The 24455-nt window shown below is 49.8% G+C and overlaps 1 protein-coding gene across 4 annotated transcripts; it reads right to left on the reverse strand.

The window, feature by feature from the left end:
- Positions 1 to 2252: 2252 nt before the first annotated feature.
- uba5 (ubiquitin-like modifier activating enzyme 5) lies at positions 2253 to 24182 on the reverse strand. Of its 4 annotated transcripts, none has more exons than XM_070880292.1 (12): positions 23585 to 24182; positions 15986 to 16031; positions 15793 to 15882; positions 14649 to 14758; positions 10094 to 10180; positions 7978 to 8062; positions 7737 to 7841; positions 6194 to 6321; positions 5851 to 5986; positions 4440 to 4518; positions 2972 to 3078; positions 2253 to 2586 (listed from the first exon to the last, which is right to left on the reverse strand). In XM_070880292.1, the coding sequence occupies exons 1-12, from the start codon at positions 23713 to 23715 to the stop codon at positions 2500 to 2502; spliced, it is 1191 nt and encodes a 396-aa protein (XP_070736393.1). In that variant the 5' UTR covers positions 23716 to 24182; the 3' UTR covers positions 2253 to 2499. The 4 variants fall into 4 exon arrangements, with proteins under 4 accessions (XP_070736393.1, XP_070736395.1, XP_070736394.1 ...); XM_070880294.1 differs by having other exon boundaries at positions 23837 to 24180; XM_070880293.1 differs by having other exon boundaries at positions 23608 to 23656.
- Between the last annotated feature and the right edge of the window lie 273 nt (positions 24183 to 24455).

Below are 24455 nucleotides of genomic sequence, written 5' to 3' on the forward strand. Positions count from 1 at the left end.
AGATGCATTCGTTATAATCTACCAAAATTCTCTGGACTCTGGGGAGGTACCAGCGGATTGGAAAGCAGCTAATGTAACACCTCTGTTTAAAAAAGGGGGCAGACAAAAGGCAGGTAACTATAGGCCGGTTAGTTTAACATCTGTAGTGGGGAAAATGCTTGAAGCTATCATTAAGGAAGAAATAGCGGGACATCTAGATAGGAATAGTACAATCAAGCAGACGCAACATGGATTCATGAAGGGGAAATCATGTGTAACTAATTTACTGGAATTCTTTGAGGATATAACGAGCATGGTGGATAGAGGTGTACCGATGAATGTGGTGTATTTAGATTTCCAAAAGGCATTCGATAAGGTGCCACACAAAAGGTTACTGCAGAAGATAAAGGTACGTGGAGTCAGAGGAAATGTATTAGCATGGATCGAGAATTGGCTGGCTAACAGAAAGCAGAGAGTCGGGATAAATGGGTCCTTTTCGGGTTGGAAATCAGTGGTTAGTGGTGTGCCACAGGGATCGGTGCTGGGACCACAACTGTTTACAATATACATAGATGACCTGGAAGAGGGGACAGAGTGTAGTGTAACAAAATTTGCAGATGACACAAAGATTAGTGGGAAAGTGGGTTGTGTAGAGGACACAGAGAGGCTGCAAAGAGATTTAGATAGGTTAAGCGAATGGGCTAAGGTTTGGCAGATGGAATACAATGTCGGAAAACAATGTCGGAAAGTGTGAGGTCATCCACCTTGGGGAAAAAAAACAGTAAAAGGGAATATTATTTGAATGTGGAGAAATTACAACATGCTGCGGTGCAGAGGGACCTGGGGGTCCTTGTGCATGAATCCCAAAAAGTTTAAGTTTGCAGGTGCAGCAGGTAATCAGGAAGGTGAATGGAATGTTGGCCTTCATTGCGAGAGGGATGGAGTACAAAAGCAGGGAGGTCCTGCTGCAACTGTTCAGGGTATTGGTGAGGCCGCACCTGGAGTACTGCGTGCAGTTTTGGTCATCTTACTTAAGGAAGGATATACCAGCTTTGGAGGGGGTACAGAGACGATTCACTAGGCTGATTCCGGAGATGAGGGGGTTACCTTATGATGATAGATTGAGCAGACTGGGTCTTTACTCGTTGGGATGATCTCATAGAAACATTTAAAATAATAAAAGGGATAGACAAGATAGAGGCGGAGAGGTTGTTTCCACTGGTCGGGGAGACTAGAACTAGGGGGCACAGCCTCAAAATACCGGGGAGCCAATTTAAAACCGAGTTGAGAAGGAATTTCTTCTCCCAGAGAGTTGTGAATCTGTGGAATTCTCTGCCCAAGGAAGCAGTTGAGGCTAGCTCATTGAATGTATTCAAATCACAAATAGATAGATTTTTAACCAATAAGGGAATTAAGGGTTAAGGGGAGCGGGCGGGTAAGTGGAGCTGAGTCCACGGCCAGATCAGCCATGATCTTGTTGAATGGCGGAGCAGGCTCGAGGGGCTAGATGGCCTACTCCTGTTCCTAATTCTTATGTTCTTATGCTCTTTCTTCGAACTGGATAAATGTACCAGAAACTGTATAGATCAGACTAACCATTATCTACACTTCGAAGTTATAGGTCACTACACTAAAAATAAGGCCTCACCAAAGGGCACTAGCCAAAACAGACATGTCCTGGGAGATTCGCTCATTGTGTTCACTTCATCAACATATTTACCCCGACAATTCTATCGAGCACGAGACTTGAGAAAACAAATCCCTTTAATCTCGATGACTTTGCTGTTCAGCATCTCCCTTCCTGATCAAAGTGGATTGCCCCAATATTGGAACTTGGCAGAGTCCCCATACACAGTCCAACCATGTGTTTTTTAACTTCCGACTGATGTATTCGGATTACTCGATCAAGTTCTTATCAAGTGTGGGTAGCAATCACTGGTTTTTTCCCCTTTTTAAAAATAACATTTTCCATCAGCCCAATCCTGGATCGGAACGGCCATATCTGCTGGTGTCCTGGCCCAAAGCTAAAGCTGAGAGCTGCGAGGACAGTGAATTCTGCCAGGTTCCAATATCCAGACATCAAATACTTCTTCCACTGGACCCACAACCTCGAGGTACAGGGAATTAAACTGCTCATTAACTAACGGAGTCTTGTCTATCTCCCGACTCCCACAGAGTCTGAGTGTGGATAATCGCGGTTCCACGATATTATAGCTCTATTTACATTAAAGGTACGAACTTTCAAGGATTTTAAACATCTGCAGATCACAGCATCGCTTCAGCTTGCATGGTTTAATTAAATACATTCGTACATTTACACCAACATCGCAGGAATGCAAAGAGTTGACAATGTATCATGGTCCTCGAGGATAAACGACTCTCGGGTTTACACCTAGGGTGCTTTAATTATATTTACTATATTTAACAACAGTTAATAGCACGAGTCAGCTGGCAAGGCCTGTGTGTTAAAAGGTCTAATCACTTGCATCACATCAGTAACCTCGATCGACGGTGAAACTATTAAAGGCGTTTCATGGCAGCCATCAAATCCTCCAGACTCTGCTGTGTCTCGGGCACCGTGTTGCCGATGGTCTCGGCCTCCTCCTCCTGGTTATAAGGTAGACACACAAACAGCGAAAGCAAAGTGAGGTCAGGAGAGCCGAGATAATCCAGATACTTCTCAGTAGCTGGCTGCAGAACAGCAAGGGGCAGGAGCCCGAAAACAGGTACCCAGTCCAACCTCACACCCAAAGGCCCCTGGCCAGGGGGGGTGGGCATACGGGAAGGGAAAGGAAATGGAAATAAACTACAGCTTGTTCAAACAACATCTACATTGCTGAGCTGTTAAAATTCTTTCAATGTTGTCCCAGAGTTTTATTTCGAGGATCATTTTCTTTGATCCTATGTATACGGTACGTACACATTTATCTAACGTTATTTACAGTGTAAAGATGCCACGTCGTGTCATGACAGTATTAACAATGGAACGTACTTTGTCAGGCACAGTATAAGCGACTGTGATTCCCTCCGGAAGGTCAAACACAGGGCCTGAAGCCGCCCTCAATTCCTGCTCTGAGATCTCGGACACCAGCTCAATTCCTGCTCAAAGTAAGAAGCACAACACAGTTACCCCGATCTGTACAACAGCCAGCGCGATCCATGGAGTGAGTTACTGAGGGGGAGCCGGGGGGGGGGGGGAGGGAGGGAGGGAGGGAGGGAGAGAGAGAGAGAGAGAGAGAGAGAGAGAGAGAGAGAGAGAGAGAGAGCGCGAGTGAGACGGGGGAAAAGGAAGGCGAGATGGGGAAGAGACGGATGTGTAATCCACGGCACTGTCCTCCCCAAGGTGAAGATAGTGGTCTTCATGGGTCAACACCCTCACAACTTATTCTGATATAAACGCCACAAGAGACATCACAAATGACGTTAGTAATACATTGATCAGGAACTTGGAGAGATTACGGGGACACAGATTGGGTGGGTGGCTTTTAAAGGTGGGGGAAGATGCAGCAAATTAAGGAAATCCCAGAATGCAGAACCACAATGGCTCCGTCATCAGAGAGAGGACACACAGTGGGAGTTGCTGCAGAGGTCGGGTGGGCGAGCCCATGGATGGACCTGTAAATGTGGCTGGGATTTTGTATTCAGTACCTCGGTGATGGGGAACCAGGGCCATGAGCATGTACTGATGTATAAGTGTCATTAATATGGCTTCAGGGAGCGGGGTCATCGGGGGGAGCTGGGCGGAGTGGGTCAGCGGGGGGGGGGGGGGAAGAGGGAGAGGGAGAGCGGGGCACAGCGAGGGAGAGGGAGAGCGGGGCACAGCGGGGGGGCGGGTCAGCGGGGTGGAGTGGGGGGGTCAGCGGGGGGCGGGGGGGAGAGCGGGGTGGAGTGGGGGGGTCAGCGGGGCACAGCGGGGGGGGAGAGCGGGGCGGAGTGGGGGAGAGCGGGGCGGAGTGGGGCACAGCGGGGGGGGGGGGGGGGAGAGGGAGAGCGGGGCACAGCGGGGGGGGGGGGGGGGCACAGCGGGGGGGCGGGTCAGCGGGGAGAGCGGGGTGGAGTGGGGGGGTCAGCGGGGCACAGCGGGGGGGGAGAGCGGGGCGGAGTGGGGCACAGCGGGGGGGGGGGGGGCGCAGGGTGAGTTGAGGTTTGTGTCGAGGGAAGGGATTGGAAAAGCCAAGGCCAGAGCCGCTGTGATTTACTGCATCTCTGACACTCTCGGGTCCAGTGCAGTTCCAACATCCCACTTTCCTGTGCCCCCCCCCCCCCCCATCAGTTACATCCATCCGCGGGCCATCTGCAGCACAACATTCTGCAGCCCAGAGGGGAGACACACCAGAGATCACATACCTCTTCACCCCCTCCCAGGGGAAGTGCCTGGGCTCCACTTGCTGTCGTGAACACTTGAGAATGAAATGAAATGTTTACATCAGTAAAATAAGCCACATTCAAACTGAACTTACCCCAGTCGTTGTTTTCATGCACAATCTGTTCCTCCTCCTCCTCGGCCGGTTGTTCCTTCGGGCGTGTCGCTGTTGTTTTCTGTCCGAGAGACACAAATCAGTTAGTCACCTTCTCGAAAGTGCTAAACCTACATCAGTTATTTTGGGGGGGGGCGGGGGTAAACTTTCCTTTTCACCTCTGGTACTGGGGCTCAACACCCAGAGGGGTGGGGTGAGTGTCTCGGCGGTGAGAGATCTCACTCCGGCTCCCAGTGGGCAGAGTTAGCAATCTCACTCCGAGTAGCTGGTGTGGGAGGGGGATGAATGCTGCCACAGAGGAGGGAGGGGCCGAGCAGAGAGAACGTTATGCTGTCTCTCGCCCTGTTATACCGGACTGTGGGGTCCGGGTGCCAAGTAACAGAAAGTGCACCATTCCCCAACGCTGATATTCCGCAACTTGGTGAGTGCAACAAAACAAGGCAAAGGGAATGTCGCCCTTCATAGCGAGAGGATTTGAGTATAGGAGCAGGGAGGTCTTACTGCAGTTGTACAGGGCCTTGGTGAGGCCTCACCTGGAATATTGTGTTCAGTTTTGGTCTCCTAATCTGAGGAAGGACGTTCTTGCTATTGAGGGAGTGCAGCGAAGGTTCACCAGACTGATTCCAGGGATGGCTGGACTGACATATGAGGAGAGACTGGATCAACTGGGCCTTTATACATTGGAGTTTAGAGGGATGAGAGGGGATCTCATAGAAACGTATAAGATTCTGATGGGACTGGACAGGTTAGATGCGGGAAGAATATTCCCGATGTTGGGGAAGTCCAGAACCAGGGGACACAGTCTAAGGATAAGGGGTAGGCCATTTAGGACCGAGATGAGGAAAACCTTCTTCACTCAAAGAGTTGTTAACCTGTGGAATTCCCTGCCGCAGAGAGTTGTTGAGGCCACTTCATTGGATATATTCAAGAGGGAGTTAGATATGGCCTTTACGGCTAAAGGGATCAAGGTGTATGGAGAGAAAGCAGGAAAGGGGTACTGAGGGAATGATCAGCCATGATCTCATTGAATGGTGGTGCAGGCTCGAAGGGTCGAATGGCCTACTCCTGCACCTAATTTCTTTGTTTCTAATTATTGGGATGGAAGATTTATTCTCTTTGTTTTAACAGCAGTCAGGGGAGAAGCATTGAAGGACAGTCTGCCATTGGCCACTTTCACGGGTCTTCTAAAGTTTGGCTCAGAACAACGTGGAGGGGTCAGGAGTTCGTAAACACGTGATGTCTGAGGCCCAGGGAAACCAAAAGGAAATAAATAGCGAAGGGACGTGCGTGTATGGATGTGGAGTGGTACCACAGCCTGTCAATACGGCACACCTTATTTAAAGAAAGGTTGGAAGAGTTACCCGGGCAGGGGCTGATTAAACAGAAGGGCCACCTTATACTCTTCCTGTTGGTGTCTGCAGCTTCCATCATTGCAATTCGGATTTGGTTTCATAACCATTGTGGGAAAGAAGTCTTGCAGTGCATTGTAGCCCAAGTAATAACTCACAGAACCGAAGCCCAAGAGATACCTTGGAAAAACAAAACACGGAGTTACTCATTAAACAGCCAGGCATAAAACGATGTTCAATCTGCTTTACTTTATTGTTAGCCAGTTTGTTGGCCGGGACGTTAAAAGTTTGGGGCATTTCCTTGTGAGGACCACAAGACATCTGGGACCCAGGCCGACTGTGTAACACTGCCCTTGTCACACACAATTCCATTATTTACTCACTTACTTCAGCACATTTTGTACCAGAAGTCCGGCGACTATGCCCATGGTTGTGGGCAGGCTGGCCGCGCACACTCCTTCCCGCTTCAGTGTCTTTTCATCAATGTTGGCAGCGACCACGAGTGGGGGCGCACACTGCAACACAACAAACAACACAGCATTTCACACATCTTCCAGATCGCCAGTGGGTGGAACGCCAGCTTTAAACCCACGGTGATCCGTTAAACACGACCAACACCACCCATCGCCCATAACTGCAATTAATAAGGCTCACCGTGGAAAAACGCAACGCGTGCAGTTCATTCATTAAGATTCATGGTCCTGAGATCAGAATCAAAGATCCGGACATTCCAACGGCCGTAGAGGCAGAAAAGGTGATTACCACCGAGACGATGGGAACTTGGGGCGCAACCCCTCTACACCATCCCTGCACCCCATTTGCAACGTTGGTGAGGCCCTGCACAAACATCCTGCCCATTCCCCTCGGTCACGGCACCACAAGTTCTTGCATTTCCCCAGGAAATTCCGCCCATTCAGTCCCTTTAAGGCCTCGGTGTATCTCGCATCATCCGAGAGCTGGTGTGAATCCTGCCAAGGGTCAGGAAAAGGGCCCCAGAATCTCCAGAGGTGATCAATTCACTTCGAAATGCTCCCTCAGAATGACTTAGTGTCCTTCTCCTCGACCCTTCCTGGGGCCTGGGAGACCCCCGGTGTGGCGGCTGGGCAGGTACGTTGCACTCCAGCAGTGGCGAGGCGCAGAAGTTTAGGGAGGGAATTCCAGAGCTTACGCCCAGATAGCTGAAGGCACGGCCACCAATGGTGGAGCAATTGAAATCAAGGAGGCTGAAGTGGTCAGAATTGGAGGAGAGCAGAGATCTCGGGGGATTGTGGGGCTGTATTACACAACAACATTTTAAAGCTACGTTTTGTTGGCATTTACCGTTAGATAATTGCAATAAAGTCTTGATAAAGTGCAACATCCCCACCGACACCTGGGAGTCCCTGGCCAAAGACCGCCCTAAGTGGAGGAAGTGCATCCGGGAGGGCACTGAGCACCTCGAGTCTCATCGCCGAGAGCATGCAGAAACCAAGCGCAGGCAGCGGAAGGAGCGTGCGGCAAATCAGTCCCACCCTTTCCCTCAACCACTGTCTGTCCCACCTGTGACAGAGACTGTAGTTCCCGTATTGAACTGTTCAGTCACCTGAGAACTCACTTTTAGAGTGGGAGCAAGTCTTCCTCGATTCCGAGGGACTGCCTATGATGATGATAGCAATACACATGGCATCACACGGAGACCCTTCAGATTGAACAAATCAGTTTAAAGTTTCCAGGAAGAAGCGTTGACATTTGAGTCTCTGATTGTGTTTATTATATATCGGAGTTTCAATATAAATCTCTCTCAACATGGGCCATACATCTTGGTAAAGCAATCAGCATCAAAATCTCCCCAGTCCTCAGCGAAACACAACTCCATGCCCGAAGTTGTGAAACTATTTTACCCGGTAAAGATTTATTTGTAACAACGTTAACAGACCAGCACCGGACATACCGCAAAGCAGGCAGTTTCTCCTGGAATGAGGAGCTGGATATGTCCCGACACTGCATTTTCACTGACCCCTGACTCCATCCACACCTGCGACAGCTCATTGCAGGCCTGCAAACAGACCAGGAAACATCACGCTCAATTCCACAACAAATCATTCACTTTGTTTGATAGGAACATTTTGTTCTTAAAGTCTCTAAGTTCACCAGGTTCTGTGAATCTTTGAAACAGTTTAACGTCAACTCACTGTGTTAACCGCCATGCGAGCTTCAAAGTTGTCCACACAGCTGAGAACGAGGTTCACCGGTTTTCCTTCCTCCAATCCACCGCTCCTAATGAAAATTAAATCACAGCACCGAGTTAATCCTTCGGCAGAGAAGAGCTGGAGACACGCCTACTCTCACCAGAAAGAGGCACAGTATAAAGGGGGAATCGCTGCAGAGCGTGAACAGGAAGCAACGGGAAAACTCTCGGCAAAAATCCAGGGAACGTTTTAAGTGCCTTGGGACATTTCTAACATTAAATGCGCTACAGTTGTTGTTGAAATGGTTAGAAAATTAAAGGATCCAAAAGCTGAATATGTCCCGGTGCAAAGTTCAGAATTGTGAACTTTCAGCTGGGTAGTTTGGAAGAGGAAGGGTTTCCCGGGAGGGAGTTATTTCTGGCACTCATTTAGGATTAATGTTAGCAGCAGGCGTGGAATGGGAAACCCACACTCTGGGGGTGGTTAGGGTTAACCCAACCAAACGGTGAAGTGAAGCCAAAACCGGCCCAATTTCCCAATAGTGAGCTGGTGATTTGATTCGTGAAGTGGTTCTACAATACTGCCCAAAGGCCCAGGTGTGTGGGTCTCGCCTGGTTTATCCAATATGGACACACAGGCTCCTTGGCCCAGTCTGTGTTGGTGTTTATCCTCCACATGAGCAGTGCTCCTAATCCCATTACCCGCTCTGTTCCAATTATCTCTTTCATCCATCTCACTAACCTTCTTCAATGTTATCATGGTCAGTGCTCCCTGTAGTTGTGTTTGGGGTGGGCCGTTCAGATATTGGTGCATGGGCGGTTATTCTGATCGACAAGCTGGTGAGTAGTCTGCACAGGAGCTCCATACCGCATTGCAACTGTGCAGCTCAACGGGAACATTGGTCACGGGCTCTGCTTCATTCACTCACGCACTCCAGCAGTGCAGCCTCACACACCCTCTGGGCTCCCTCGCGCACCCCTCTGGGCTCCCTCGCGCACCCCTCGGGGCTCCCTCGCGGCCCCCTCGCGCACCCCTCGGGGCCCCCTCCGCCCCACCCCTCGGGGCTCCCTCGCCCACCCCTCGGGGCCCCCTCCGCCCCACCCCTCGGGGCCCCCTCCGCCCCACCCCTCGGGGCCCCCTCGCCCACCCCTCGGGGCTCCCTCGCCGACCCCTCGGGGCCCCCTCCGCCCCACCCCTCGGGGCCCCCTCCGCCCCACCCCTCGGGGCTCCCTCGCCCACCCCTCGGGGCCCCCTCCGCCCCACCCCTCGGGGCCCCCTCCGCCCCACCCCTCGGGGCCCCCTCGCGGCCCCCTCGCGCACCCCTCGGGGCCCCCTCCGCCCCACCCCTCGGGGCCCCCTCCGCCCCACCCCTCGGGGCAAAACCTTTCTCCTGCTCTCGGTCAGTTTGCGCAGCACTCGAACAGAAGAACATCTGCCTTTGCTGCCATTCCTTCTGCAATGCTCGAGTGGATGTGCAGCTCAGTAGCCATAAATCAGCTCTGCTGGCCCAGACAAGTGGGCAGGCCCACTCAGCGTGAATGCATCCAGTGAGAATGAGGAATAACAGCGTTAGGGGGCGGCTGCAGCCCACAACAGCTGTATCATTACCAGCTACAATATGAGTGGGACTAGCAGGTACTGGATGGATCAGCAGTCCAGCGATCGTCAGCTCAAATGCCACCGCGGCAAGTTCTGCATCGAATTTTTAAAAATCTGGTTATTTATTGGTTGGCAGTAGAAACAGACCATGGAAGTTGCCGGATTATCGCAAAAAAAAAACCCTGGTTCATGAACATCCTTCAGTTATTGAAACAGCCACCCATACCCGGTCTGGCCTACCAGTGACTCAGTCCCACATCCCTCGAATAAATACATTTGCAGGGCTGTGGGGTCAGAGCGGGGGAGCCGATTGGGTCACTTTCTTACAGAGCCGGCACAGGCTCAGTGGGCCCAATGGTCTCCCTCTGAGCTGGGGCCGGCTGTGCATGAGGGGGGGGGTACAGGGTACATCTGGGGAGTGGGGGTACAGGGTACATCTGGGGAGTGGGGGTACAGGGTACATCTGGGGAGTGGGGGTACAGGGTAAATCTGGGGAATGGCTGCGAATGGTAAATCTGACCTGACTCGGTCCATGAAATGCTGGAAGTTTTCCATTGTTGTGATATTGTAGTTGTGAATTTCAAACTGAACGTCGGGGTTAATGTTCCTGTAAATACAAGGTGGAGATTATTCATATTCAGCTCTGTATCGGCTGTAAAATAACTGCTTCAGCACCGTTATAACTAACACCACTGCTTACATTCTGCCAGAAGTACTCGCCTGTGGCAGAGTTAAGGATCAGGTTGATAATAAACAGTGGCTACAGATTGTACAAGACTTTCACAGCTCTGTTCTTTAGACAGAATAAAGTCTACATCAGAGGAACAAGCCACTCGGTCCATGCTCTACACGAGCCTCCTCCTACCCCTCCATCTAACTCTGTCGCCATATCCTTCAATTCCTTTCTCCTGTGTGTGTTTATCCAGCTTCCCCTTAAATACATCTCTGCTTTTCGCCTACCCCTCCCTGTGGCAGCGAGTTCCACATTCTCACCTCTCTGGGTGAAGAAATTTCTCCTGGAAAGGCCCAACAGTCAGGGAACAGTGTCGGGAGCCAGCGGGACGTCGGGAGCCAGCGGGACGTCGGGAGCCAGCGGGACGTCGGGAGCCAGCGGGACGTCGGGAGCCAGCGGGACGTCGGGAGCCAGCGGGACGTCGGGAGCCAGCGGGACGTCGGGAGCCAGCAGGACGTCGGGGAGGCGGAGCGGGACGTCGGGGAGGCGGAGCGGGACGTCGGGGAGGCGGAGCAGGTGCAGCTGCAGCAGGGAGGCAAAAAGAAGTGGAAAGAAATCGAAGGGTGACGTCACAGCCAAGGGGGTAAGTGATTGGCAAGTAGTTTTTCTTTTTCTTTTCTTTATCAGTAAGTAACCTTTTAGCATTGTTGCTGCCAAATTAAGTTAATCTAAGGGTTAAGTCATGGCAGGAGAGCACGGACACGTGTTATGCTCCTCCAGTGCGATGTGGGAAGTCCGGGATGCTTCCAGTGTCCCTGACAACGACATGTGCAGGAAGTGCATCCACCTGCAGCACCTGACAGACCGCATTGCGGCACTGGAGCTGTGGGTGGATTTACTATGGAGCATCCGTGATGCTGAGGATGCCATGAATAGCACGTTTAGTGAATTACCGCAGATGAAGGTTACAGAGACAGACAGGGAATGGGTGACCAACAGGAAGAGCAGTAGAATGAAGGTAATGCAGGGGTACCCTGCGGTCATCCCCCTGCAAAAAGATACACTGCTTTGGGTACTGTTGAGGGGGATGACTCATCAGGGGAGGGCAGCAGCAGCCAAGTTCATGGCACCGTGGCTGGCTCTGCTGCACAGGAGGGCAGGAAAAAGAGTGGGAGAGCGATAGTGATAGGGGATTCGATTGTAAGGGGAATATATAGGAGTTTCTGCGGCCGCAACCGAGACTCCAGGATGGTATGTTGTCCCCCTGGTGTAAGGGTCAAGGATGTCTCGGAGCAGGTGCAGGACTTGTTGAAGAGGGAGGGTGAACAGCCAGTTGTCGTGGTGCATATAGGTACCAACAATATAGGTAAAAAAAGGGATGAGGTCCTACGAGACTAATTTAGGGAACTAGGAGCTAAATTAGAAAGTAGGACCTCAAAAGTAGTAATCTCGGGATTGCTACTAGTGCCACGTGATAGTCAAGAGTAGGAATCGCAGGATAGTGCAGATGAATACGTGGCTTGAGCAGTGGTGCAGCAAGGAGGGATTCAAATTCCTGGGACATTGGAACCGGTTTTGGGGGAGGTGGGACCAGTACAAACCGGACGGTCTGCACCTGGGCAGGACCGGAACCAATGTCCTAGGGGGAGTGTTTGCTAGTGCTGTTGGGGAGGAGTTAAAACTAATATGGCAGGGGGATGGGAACCAATGCAGGGAGACAGAGGGAAACAAAAGCAAAAGACAGAACGGGGATGAGTAAAAGTGGAGGGCAGAGAAACCCAAGGCAAAGAACAAAAATCAAAAAGGGCCACATTAGAGCAAAATTCTAAAGGGGCAAAGTGTGTTAAAAAGGCAAGCCTTGGTGAGGCCTCACCTGGAATATTGTGTTCAGTTTTGGTCTCCTAATCTGAGGAAGGACATTCTTGCTATTGAGGGAGTGTAGCGAAGGTTTACCAGACTGATTCCTGGGATGGCAGGACTGACATATGGAGGAGAGACTGGATCGACTGGGCTTGTATTCACTGGAGTTTAGAAGGATGAGAGGGGATCTCATAGAAACATATAAAATTCTGATGGGACTGGACAGGTTAGATGCAGGAAGAATGTTCCCAATGTTCGGGAAGTCCAGAACCAGGGGTCACAGTCTAAGAATAAGGGGTAAGCCATTTAGGACCGAGATGAGGAGAAACTTCTTCACCCAGAGAGTTGTTAACCTGTGGAATTCTCTACCGTAGAGAGTTGTTGATGCCAGTTCATTGAATATATTCAAGAGGGAGTTAGATGTGGCCCTTACGGCTAAAGGGATCAAGGAGTATGGAGAGAAAGCAGGAAAGGGGCACTGAGGTGAATGATCAGCCATGATCTTATTGAATGGCGGTGCAGGCTCGAAGGGCCGAATGGCCTACTCCTGTACCTATTTTCTATGTTTCCATGAATTCTACATTGAATTTATTAGTGACGATCTTATATTTATGACCCCTAGTTTTGGGATTCCCCCACAAGTGGAATCATCATCTCTATATCTACCCTACCACTACAGGCCCCCTTGACCTGTGAGAGACCACCGCAGGTCGGGGCTATAAACAGAGCTGGAGCGTCGAGTCCTGGAACATCATGGCGAAGGTGCGGCGAATGAGGGTACGGGGCCCAGAAGAGGCGAGGGCCCAGGGGCAGCACGGACCAGCCCACACTGCGATATGTGTGTGCACTGGGTCCGTGCAGCAGAGCAGGTCTCCAGTCGTCCTGGTTAACCCTCGCCCCTGGACCAAGACCTCGCTCTGTCAAGCCCGTGTGGTGGCTGGTGTGCAACGGTCACCCCACGTTAAAACAATCCACCCACAGGTATCTTCCACCCTCTCAATTGGACTGGAACATCGGGTCCTTCATTGAGGCATCTGTGCACTCCCGTGGAAGCAAGTCATCCTCGTTCGAGGGACCGCCTGTGATGATGATGATCTACCCTACCAAACCCCTTCATTATCTAAAGACCTCGATCAGGTTATCCCTCAGCCTTCCCTTTTCTACAGAATATGAAAAAGCTCTTTCAAACAATATGCAATAAAATGGCGGAAACATTCAAGCACTCAGACAGCATTTGGGGAGAATCCAGACGTTAACATTCCAGGTGTGGACGCTCCGTCAGGAGGTATTGCGATGAATGCTGCCGGTGCCCTGCTGGAAGTGTAAATCCAATTGAGGAAATGTGTGTGTGAGCGTGTCTCACACACTTATGCTGCACCGAATTTCCCCAAACATTGACAGCGTGACCGACTCGGCACCCCCGGGGGAAATCGGACTTGGGGCCTTGTTGCCTTGTGTGGCTTGACACACCAGGTGCTGTAGTTGGCAATGGAGCCAGCAGGGGGTCCATCTTTTACCCTCAACGCAGCGTTTCCATTCTCACATTAACGGAACAGATGCAAATTGGCCCGGAATTTGCGGTCAGTGGTAAAGCAAAGGCACTCGCCATTGGCCCCGGAGTAAGCTTCCCGCAATGATCTCGCCATCTCTGTGGCCAGACGTTTGGGTTTTCCCATGAGTAATTCAAATGAACACAAGTTAATGGGGAATCCCTAACGCAAGCTACTGTGACGTCAACAGGTTGTCTAAGCAGCCAATCACGATGCAGAATTCTCACAGACCAAGAAGTGGGTAAGCTCCTTGGATTCTAGCTTTTTAAAAATGTTAGGGAGTAAAACAATGATTGGGGCTCTCACACGGGGAGAAGGCAAACCTGAAATACAGACGGAAAAACTTAAAATATATATATATATTTTTAAGTTTCTTAAAAATCTTAATTGTTATTAAAATGGATGAATTTGACATTGTACAAAATTAAAATGAGTTTTCAGGGCCATAACCTTTGTTTAGCAGTCAATACGCTGTTAAAATCCCAGTTACACCGAATACCTTCGGGTCTAACGTTTAGTGAAGAATTTAACAGCGGTATGAGCTGAAGGTTTCATCAGTTTTCCTGATGAGAGATTTCACTGATTGCCGACTCTGTGGGGGGGGGGGGGGGAGATACAGCGCGGTCCGCATCAAGGGGGGAGGGGGGAGGAGGAGAGGACACAGGGCGGCCCGTGTGGGGGGAGGGGGAAGGAGGACAGGCTGTGGCCAGTGTCAGGGGACGGGTGGTAACAGTGCACCCCATGCCGGAGCAGGAGCAGTGACTGACAGACCACAACCTCAGGATTTCCCCTTAGGCTGCACACGCACCAGACCCCGAAGTTGCGGCAGGTTACGGAGGTAATTACAGTGAATGCAGTTTGTTCATGATTGTGATCCCCCGCAAATTCTGGGCCAACATAACACACACTTTTTGTAGATGAATAGCGTACATTCAGCTCTGGATTCCCAGCCCAGAGGGGATTGTGATGATGGGAACGATGAGTGGCTTTACCTCAGTGTGTACTTTGCTGCCTCCACTTTGCTCAGTCCAGCTTGGTGAGGCTGAAAGAACAGTCTGTTCATATTGGCCAGCTCCACTTTGTCGTAATCGAACAGCAACAGCTTAAAGTTAGAAAGAAAAACAGAAATTCACTCTGACTGTCCAACCAACGGCTTAAGTTAACCAATAATTGAATTTACTTGTTATTATTTAAACCCACTATCCAAGCACCATTATTATCGACGTCTCAGCTTCAGCAAGGTAATGCAACATTGCAATTAGTCAGCAGTCAAGGAGCAGCTCGGGCTCTGTGTACAGCACTGGGCTTCACCAATAGTACCAGCAGTACTGAATCAGCATTAGTCAATAACTCCACGACATCAAGCATTAGGAGGAGCCATGGAATATAAATGGGTGCCCAGCTCGCGTAACTCAGGGGTGGTGCAGTCTCGAGCGAGTTGTCAGCATTTTGAGTGGGGTCTTCATAATGTATTCTGTTTAGACTGAACATCATACAATCTTCGAAACTTGCAGCACAGAAGGAGGCCATTTCGGCCCATCGTGTCCGCGCCGGCCGACAAGAGCTACCCAGCCTAATCCCACATTCCAGCTCTCGGTCCGTAGCCCTGTAGGTTACGGCACTTCAAGTGCACATCCAGATACTTTTTAAATGTGGTGAAGGTTCCAGACTTCAGCTGCCTGGCCCCTAGGCGCAGGAATTATTTCCCTAAACCTCTCTCTCCTCCTTTAAGATGCTCCTTAAAACCTACCTTTTGACCAAGCTTTTAGTCACCTGCCCCAATATCTGGTTATGTGGCTCAGTGTCAGATAACGCTTCTGTGAAGCACCTTGGGACATTTTACTACGTTAAAGGTGCTATATAAATACGATTTGTTGTTGTAATGCTGGGATTATTGTATTGCGCTGGTTTAGAACATTCATACTCAAATTAATCTCCAAACAAATGTTCAAAGGCTTAAAAAAGTGATATAATGACCATGAAATATGAAAACATAAAATCTCATGCCTAACATGCACAGGTGAGATTTATTGCGGCACATTTAAAAGTGACCAATAATTTGTGCAGAATGGTTTTGCCATCTTATTGTTTATTCGGTCGAGAGATCTATAAAAGGAACTGGAAGTTTGGCATTACCTTACCAATGCCACATCTGGTTAGCATCTCTGCCGTCACACTCCCGACCCCACCGACACCCACAACAGCCACTGTAAAGTCCCGGATTTTCTGTTTCCAAAAAAAACGAGAAAATATACTTCAGTCTCATTCTGAACGGCCAGCTTGTCTAAAAGAAGCACAGTTACTGGTTTTTAATATAAACTCAGCTCACCTCATAATCTGCAACAATTCCCATTCGTTTCAGAGCCATCAGCCGACTAGATCAAATGGAAACAATTGTTGAACAAGTTAGAGAGAGATACCGTGTACAATCGCCGGTTAATCAAATTACAGAGTAAGAGGGGCCTGGAGCATCCCCAATGTAACTGCCCGACGTCAGAATTGTTTTGTCCTCACTCACTATGGCGAAGAACTAACATGCCAGGCAATATCAGTTACCAACAAAGCGTTACAAGAACAGGGAATGAATAAGCAAGGAAGATAAAGGTGTTGTGGGTTAAAATATCAGGGATGGCCACTAAATGGGATCAAGAGGCAATTGGATGTGTTTACGAAGGGACCGAGGGCTAGAGTGAGAGGATGGGCTGAGAGATATTAGAGAGAAATGGGCTTATTGAGCCAGAAAGCCTTTCCGGGTTTGGAGACACTCTTATGATTGTGGCGTCACTAACTTTGGATCAGAGAAACGATATATTTGATCTGGTGTCCTGAAAAATCCCTGAATCTTTTTAAAGTCAGTTTGTCAGAACGCTCCAATTTTAGCTGCAAGGGGTGATACACAATCACAGCGTCTCACAGCACAGGAGGCAGCCATTCAGCCCATCGTGTCCGTGCCGGCTCGCGTTGCAGTGAGCACTCCCTGACGGTCAAGCCGATTCCTCTCCCAGGCACGGCCACCCAGTGTCATCCTCCCGTCATGTGATCAGAGCGCCACGGGGCCCTTCAAACACGTGCCTGAACGTGGTCACGCAGACCCGTACAATCCCACAGTGCAGCCGTTACAGAACTCACCAGTGCTGGGGCCTCAACACTTTACCATCTAGATTAATGATTTAGATGAAGGGACAGAGTGTAATGTAGCTAAATTTGCTGATGATCATCATCATAGGCAGTCCCTCGGAATCGAGGAAGACTTGCTTCTACTCTAAAAGTGAGTTCTCCGGTGACTGAACAGTCCAATACGGGAATTACAGTCTCTGTCACAGGTGGGACAGACAGTGGTTGAGGGAAAAGGGAGGGTGGGACTGGTTTGCCGCACGCTCCTTCCGCTGCCTGCGCTTGCTTTCTGCATGCTCTCGGCGATGGGACTCGAGGTGCTCAGTGCCCTCCCGGATGCTCTTCCTCCACTTAGGGCGATCTTTGGCCAGGATTCCCAGGTGTCAGTGGGGATGTTACACTTTATCAGGGAGGCTTTGAGGGTGTCCTTGTAACGTTTCCTCTGCCCACCTGGGGCTTGTGTAGGAGTTCAGAGTAGAGCGCTTGCTTTGGGAGTCTTGTGTCGGGCATGCAGACAATGTGGCCTGACCAGTGGAGCTGGTCGAGTGTGGTCAGTGCTTCAACGATGGGGATGTTGGCCTGGTCGAGGACGCTGACGTCGGTGTATCTATCCTCCCAGAGTCTTGTGGATGATCTTCGATGATACAAAGATGGATGAGAAAGCAAATTGTGAGGAGGACATAAGGAATCTACAAAGGGATATAGATTAGGCTCAGTGAGGGGGCAAACATTTGGCAGATGGAATACAATGTGAGAAAATGTGAGGTTATCCACTTTGGTAGGAAAAATAAAGCAAATTATTTAAATAGGGAGCAAATTGGGGGTCCTTGTGCATAAAACACAAAAAGTTAGTATGCAGGTACAGCAAGTAATCAGAAAGGCAAATGCAATGTTGGCCAACGACATAGGTAAAAAAAGGGATGAGGTCCTACAAAACGAATTTAAGGAGCTAGGAGCTAAATTAAAAAGTAGGACCTCAAAAGTAGTAATCTCGGGATTGCTACCAGTGCCACGTGCTAGTCAGAGTAGGAATCGCAGGATAGCGCAGATGAATACGTGGCTTGAGCAGTGGTGCAACAGGGAGGGATTCAAATTCCTGGGGCATTGGGACCGGTTCTGGGGGAGGTGGGACCAGTACAAACCGGACGGTCTGCACCTGGGCAGGACCGGAACCAATGTCCTAGGGGGAGTGTTTGCTAATGCTGTTGGGGAGGAGTTAAACTAATATGGCAGGGGGATGGGAACCAATACAGGGAGACAGAGGGAAACAAAAAGGAGACAAAAGCAAAAGACAGAAAGGAGATGAGGAAAAGTGGAGGGCAGAGAAACCCAAGGCAAAGAACAAAAAGGGCCACTGTACAGCAAAATTCTAAAAGGACAAAGGGTGTTAAAAAAACAAGCCTGTAGGCTTTGTGTCTTAATGCAAGGAGTATCCGCAATAAGGTGGATGAATTAACTGTGCAAATAGATGTTAACAAATATGATGTGATTGGGATTACAGAGACGTGGCTCCAGGATGATCAGGGCTGGGAACTCAACATCCAGGGGTATTCAACATTCAGGAAGGATAGAATAAAAGGAAAAGGAGGTGGGGTAGCATTGCTTGTTAAGGAGGAGATTAATGCAATAGTTAGGAAGGACATTAGTTTGGATGATGTGGAATTTATATGGGTAGAGCTGCAGAACACCAAAGGGCAAAAAACGTTACTGGGAGGGCATCAAACAGGAAATTAGGGGTGCATGCAATAAAGGTGCAGCAGTTATAATGGGTGACTTTAATATGCACATAGATTGGGCTAACCAAACTGGAAGCAATACGGTGGAGGAGGATTTCCTGGAGTGCATAAGGGATGGTTTTCTAGACCAATATGTCGAGGAACCAACTAGAGGGGAGGCCATCTTAGACTGGGTGTTGTGTAATGAGAGAGGATTAATTAGCAATACCGTTGTGCGAGGCCCCTTGGGGAAGAGTGACCATAATATGGTGGAATTCTACATGAGGATGGAGAATGAAACAGTTAATTCAGAGGCCATGGTCCAGAACTTAAAGAAGCGTAACTTTGAAGGTATGAGGAGTGAATTGGCTAGGATAGATTGGCGAATGATACTTAAGGGGTTGACTGTGGATGGGCAATGGCAGACATTTAGAGACCGCATGGATGAACTACAACAATTGTACATCCCTGTCTGGCGTAAAAATAAAAAAGGGAAGGTGGCTCAACCGTGGCTATCTAGGGAAATCAGGGATAGTATTAAAGCCAAGGAAGTGACATACAAATTGGCCATAAATAGCAGCGAACCCGGGGACTGGGAGAAATTTAGAACTCAGCAGAGGAGGACAAAGGGTTTGATTCGGGCAGGGAAAATGGAGTACGAGAAGAAGCTTGCAGGGAACATTAAGACGGATTGCAAAAGTTTCCATAGATATGTAAAGAGAAAAAGGTTAGTAAAGACAAACGTAGGTCCCCTGCAGTCAGAATCAGGGGAAGTTATAACGGGGAACAAAGAAATTGCAGACCAATTGAACAAGTACTTTGGTTTGGTATTCACTAAGGAGGACACTGGATATAAAAGGGGTCAGAGGGTCTAGTAAGGAGGAGGAACTGAGGGAAATCCTTATTAGTCGGGAAATTGTGTTGGGGAAATTGATGGGATTGAAGGCCGATAAATCCCCAGGACCTGATGGACTACATCCCAGAGTACTTAAGGAGGTGGCCTTGGAAATAGCGGATGCATTGACAGTCATTTTCCAACATTCCATAGACTCTGGATCAGTTCCTATGGAGTGGAGGGTAGCCAATGTAACCCCACTTTTTAAAAAAAGGAGGGAGAGAGAAAACAGGGAATTATAGACCGGTCAGCCTGACCTCAGTAGTGGGTAAAATGATGGAATCAATTATTAAGGATGTCATAGCAGCACATTTGGAAAGAGGTGACATGATAGGTCCAAGTCAGCATGGATTTGTGAAAGGGAAATCATGCTTGACAAATCTTCTGGAATTTTTTGAGGATATTTCCAGTAGAGTGGACAAGGGAGAACCAGTTGATGTGGTGTATTTGGACTTTCAGAAGGCTTTCGACAAGGTCCCACATAAGAGATTAATGTGCAATGTTAAAGCACATGGGATTGGGGATTGTATGCTGACATGGATTGAGAACTGGTTGTCAGACAGGAAGCAAAGAGTAGGAATAAATGGGTACTTTTCAGAATGGCAGGCAGTGACTAGTGGGGTACCGCAAGGTTCTGTGCTGGGGCCCCAGCTGTTTACACTGTACATTAATGATTTAGACGAGGGGATTAAATGTAGTATCCCCAAATTTGCGGATGACACTAAGTTGGGTGGCAGTGTGAGCTGCGAGGAGGATGCTATGAGGCTGCATAGTGACTTGGATAGGTTAGGCGAGCGGGCAAATGCATGGCAGATGAAATATAATGTGGATAAATGTGAGGTTATCCGCTTTGGTGGTAAAAACAGAGAGACAGACTATTATCTGAATGGTGACAGATTAGGAAAAGGGGAGGTGCAAAGAGACCTGGGTGTCATGGTACATCAGTCATTGAAGGTTGGCATGCAGGTACAGCAGGCAGTTAAGAAAGCAAATGGCATGGTGGCCTTCATAGCGAGGGGATTTGAGTACAGGGGCAGGGAGGTGTTGCTACAGTTGTACAGGGCCTTGGTGAGGCCACACCTGGAGTATTGTGTACAGTTTTGGTCTCCTAACTTGAGGAAGGACATTCTTGCTATTGAGGGAGTGTAGCGAAGGTTCACCAGACTGATTCCCGGGATGGTGGGACTGACCTATCAAGAAAGACTGGATCAACTGGGCTTGTATTCACTGGAGTTCAGAAGAATGAGAGGGGACCTCATAGAAACGTTTAAAATTCTGACGGGTTTAAGACAGGTTAGATGCAGGAAGAATGTTCCCAATGTTGGGGAAGTCCAGAACCAGGGGTCACAGTCTAAGGATAAGGGGTCAGCCATTTAGGACCGAGATGAGGAGAAACTTCTTCACCCAGAGAGTGGTGAACCTGTGGAATTCTCTACCACAGAAAGTTGTTGAGGCCAATTCACTAAATATATTCAAAAAGGAGTTAGATGAAGTCCTTACTACTAGGAGGATCAAGGGGTATGGCGAGAAAGCAGGAGTGGGATACTGAAGTTGCATGTTCAGCCATGAACTCATTGAATGGCGGTGCAGGCTAGAAGGGCCGAATGGCCTGCTCCTGCACCTATTTTCTATGTTTCTCTGTTTCTATGTTTATTGCAAGGGGGATAGAGTATAAAAGCAGAGAAGTCCTGCTACAACTGCATAGGGTATTAGTGAGGCCACACCTGGAATATTGTGTGCAGTTTTGGTCTCCGTATTTAAGGAAGGATATACTTGCATTGGAGGCAGTTCAGAAAAGGTTCACGAGATTGGCTACTGAGATGAAAGGGTTGTCATATGAAGAAAGGTTGAGCAGGTTAGGCCTGTACTCATTGGAGTTTCGAAGAATGAGAGGTGATCTTATTGAAAAGATTCTGAGGGGGGTTGACAGGGTAGATGCAGGGGGGATGTTTCACCCCGTGGGGGGAATCTAGAACTAGAGGACATAGTTTCAGAATAAGGGGTCGCCCATTTAAAACAGAAATGAGGAAAAAATTCTTCTCTCTCAGGGTTGTAAATCTGTGGAATTCTCTGCCCCAGAGAGCTGTGGAGGCTGGGTCAGTGAATATATTTAATATCATAAGAAATAGGAGCAGGAATAGGCCATACGGCCCCTCGAGCCTGCTCCGCCATTTACTACGATCATGGCTGATCCAATCATGGACTCAGCTCCACTTCCCTGCCTGCTCTCCATAACCCCTTATTGTTTGAGAAACGGTCTATTTCTGTCTTAAATATATTCAATGTCCCAGCTTCCACAGCTCTCTGAGGCAGCGAATTCCACAGACTTACATCCCTCTGAGAAGAAATCCCTCCTCATCTCAGTTTTAAATGGGCGGCCCCTTATTCTAAGACCATGCCCCCTAGTTCTAGTCTCCCCTATCAGTGGGAACATCCTCTCTGCATCCACCTTGTCAAGCCCCCTCATAATCTTATACGTTTCGATAAGATTACCTCTCATTCTTCTGAATTCCAATGAGTAGAGGCCCAACCTCCTCAACCTTTCCTCATAAGTCAACCCCCTCATCTCCGGAATCAACCTTGTGAACCTTCTCTGAACTGCCTCCAAAGCAAGTATATCCTTTCGTAAATATGTACGCAGTATTCCAGGTGTGGCCTCACCAATATCCTGTATGACTGTAGCAAGACTTCCCTGCTTTTATACTCCATCCCCTTTGCAATAAAGGCCAAGATACCATTGGCCTTCCTGATCACTTGCTATATCTGCATACTAACCTTTTGTGTTTCACGCACAAGTACCCCCAGGTCCCGCTGTACTGCAGCACGTTGCAATCTTTCTCCATTTAAATAATAACTTGCTCTTTGATTTTTTTTCTGCCAAAGTGCATGACCTCACACTTTCCACCATTATACTCCATCTGCCAAATTTTTGCCCACTCACTGAGCCTGTCTATGTCCTTTTGCAGATTTTTTGTGTCCTCCTCGCACATTGCTTTTCCTCCCATCTTTGTATCGGATCAAACTTGGCTACGTTACACTCAGTCCCTTCTTCCAAGTCGTTAATATAGATTGTAAATAGTTGGGGTCCCAGCACTGATCCCTGTGGCACCCCACTATTACTGATTGCCAACCCAAGAATGAACCATTTATCCGGATTCTCTCTTTTCTGTTAGTTAGCCAATCCTCTATCCATGCTAATATATTACCCCCAACCCAGTGATCTTTTATCTTGTGCAGTAACCTTTTATGGTGGAGATAGACAGATTTTTGAACGATAAGGGAGTCAAGGGTTATGGGGAGCGGGCAGGGAAGTGGAGTTGAAGCCAGGATCAGATCAGCCATGATCTTATTGAATGGCAGAGCAGGCTCGAGGGGCCGAATGGCTGACTCTTGCTCCTATTTTTATGTTCGCAGTACTGAGGGAGTGCTGCACTGTCGGAGGGGCAGTACTGAGGGAGCGCCGCACTGTCGGAGGGGCAGTACTGAGGGAGTGCCGCACTGTCGGAGGGGCAGTACTGAGGGAGCGCCGCACTGTCGGAGGGGCAGTACTGAGGGAGCCCCGCACTGTTGGAGGTGCTGTCTTTTGGAGGAGGCCAAAGATCCGTCTGCTCTCTCGGGTGGATGTAACAGATCCCATGGCACTATTTTGAAGAAGAGTAGGGGAGTTCTCCCCGGTGTCCTGGGGCCAATATTTATCCCTCAATCAACATCACTAAAACAGATTATCTGGTCATTATCACATTGCTGTTTGTGGGAGCTTGCTGTGCGCAAATTGGCTGCCGCATTTCCCACATTACAACAGTGACTGCACTTCAAAATGTACTTCATTGGCTGTAAAGCGCTTTGAGACACCCGGTGGTGGTGAAAGGCGCTATAGAAATCCAAGAATGTGTATTAAATATTGCAGCAAGTTTGGGAGGTTGTGGGTCGCTGCAGGAACTGGCGCCCTCCCCCGCCCCGGGGTGTCTCCCCGGGTCAGTGAGTGTGTGCTGCACCCCCGGGCCCTCTCCTCTCTCCTCTCTCCCCCCAGGCCCTCTCCCCTCCCCCTCTCCCCCCCCCCCCCCCCCGGGCCCTCTCCCCTCTCCCCCCCCCCCGGCCCTCTCTCCCCCCCCCCCAGGCCCTCTCCCCTTCCCCCCCCCGGGCCCTCTCCCCTCCCCCTCTCCCCTCTCCCCCCCCGGGCCCTCCCCCCGGGCCCCGGGCCCACCTGTACGGGTTGCCGTCAGTCACCTCCGCGCTCATGCGGCCGATGCGGGGCCGCTCCCCGGAGCCTCTCAGCGCCGCCAGCTCGGCTTCCAGAGCCCGGACCCGGGCCTCCAGCTCAGGCAGTGCGGCCATGGCGGCCCCGGCCCCGGCCCCCGCCCCCGCCCCCGCCTCACAGGCTGCTCCGGCCTCGGCCTCCCGCCGCTCACTGCGCCGCTCTCTCACTGCCCCCGGGCCGGTGTCACCCGGTGCTCACTCCCGATCCTCTCACTCCCGGTGCTCTCTCTCCCGGTCCTCTCTCTCCCGGTGCTCACTCCCGATCCTCTCCCGGTCCTCTCCCGGTGCCCGGTGTTCTCACTCCCGGTGCCGGTGCCCACAAGCCACGGATGGGCCAGAAGCAGACACTCGGTGCCGGACAGGCCGCTCAGGGCCCTGTGGAGGTCGCTCTGTAGTTTCCTGTAGTTACATTTACAGTCCGCTGGGACCGCCCCACAGTCCAGGGAGATTACAGCCAATGGTCCACTATCTCTGCAGCCACTTCTCTTCAGACCCTGGGGTGTAAGGCACCAGGTCCAGGGGACTTGTCCACCTTTAGTCCCATTATTTTACCCAGTACCACTTCATTAGTGACAGTGATTGTATTAAGTCCCTCGCTCCCTATAGCCCCTGGATTATCCATTATTATTATTATTATTATTGGGCTGTTTTTAGTGTCTTCTGCCGTGAAGACCAATACAAAATATTTGTTCAAAGTCTCTGCCATTTCCCTGTTCCCCGTTATTCCCCAGTCTCATCCTCCAACATTTACTTTAGCCACTCTTTTCCTTTTTATTTACCTGTAGAAACTCTTACTATCTGTTTTTATATTTTTATAT

The sequence above is a fragment of the Pristiophorus japonicus genome, chromosome 5, assembly GCF_044704955.1.
Source record: "Pristiophorus japonicus isolate sPriJap1 chromosome 5, sPriJap1.hap1, whole genome shotgun sequence".
NCBI lineage: Eukaryota > Metazoa > Chordata > Chondrichthyes > Pristiophoridae > Pristiophorus > Pristiophorus japonicus.

Excerpts from the sequence above, each read along its gene's own strand:
- uba5 (XM_070880292.1), bottom strand. The coding sequence starts at position 23,715 with ATGGCCGCACTGCCTGAGCTGGAGGCCCGGGTCCGGGCTCTGGAAGCC. Across the intron at positions 14,759-15,792 it reads CCAGATGTGGCATTGGTAAG|CTGTTGCTGTTCGATTACGA; the intron begins GTAATGCCAAAC and ends TCTAACTTTAAG. Across the intron at positions 6,322-7,736 it reads GAGAAACTGCCTGCTTTGCG|TGTGCGCCCCCACTCGTGGT; the intron begins GTATGTCCGGTG and ends GTTGTGTTGCAG.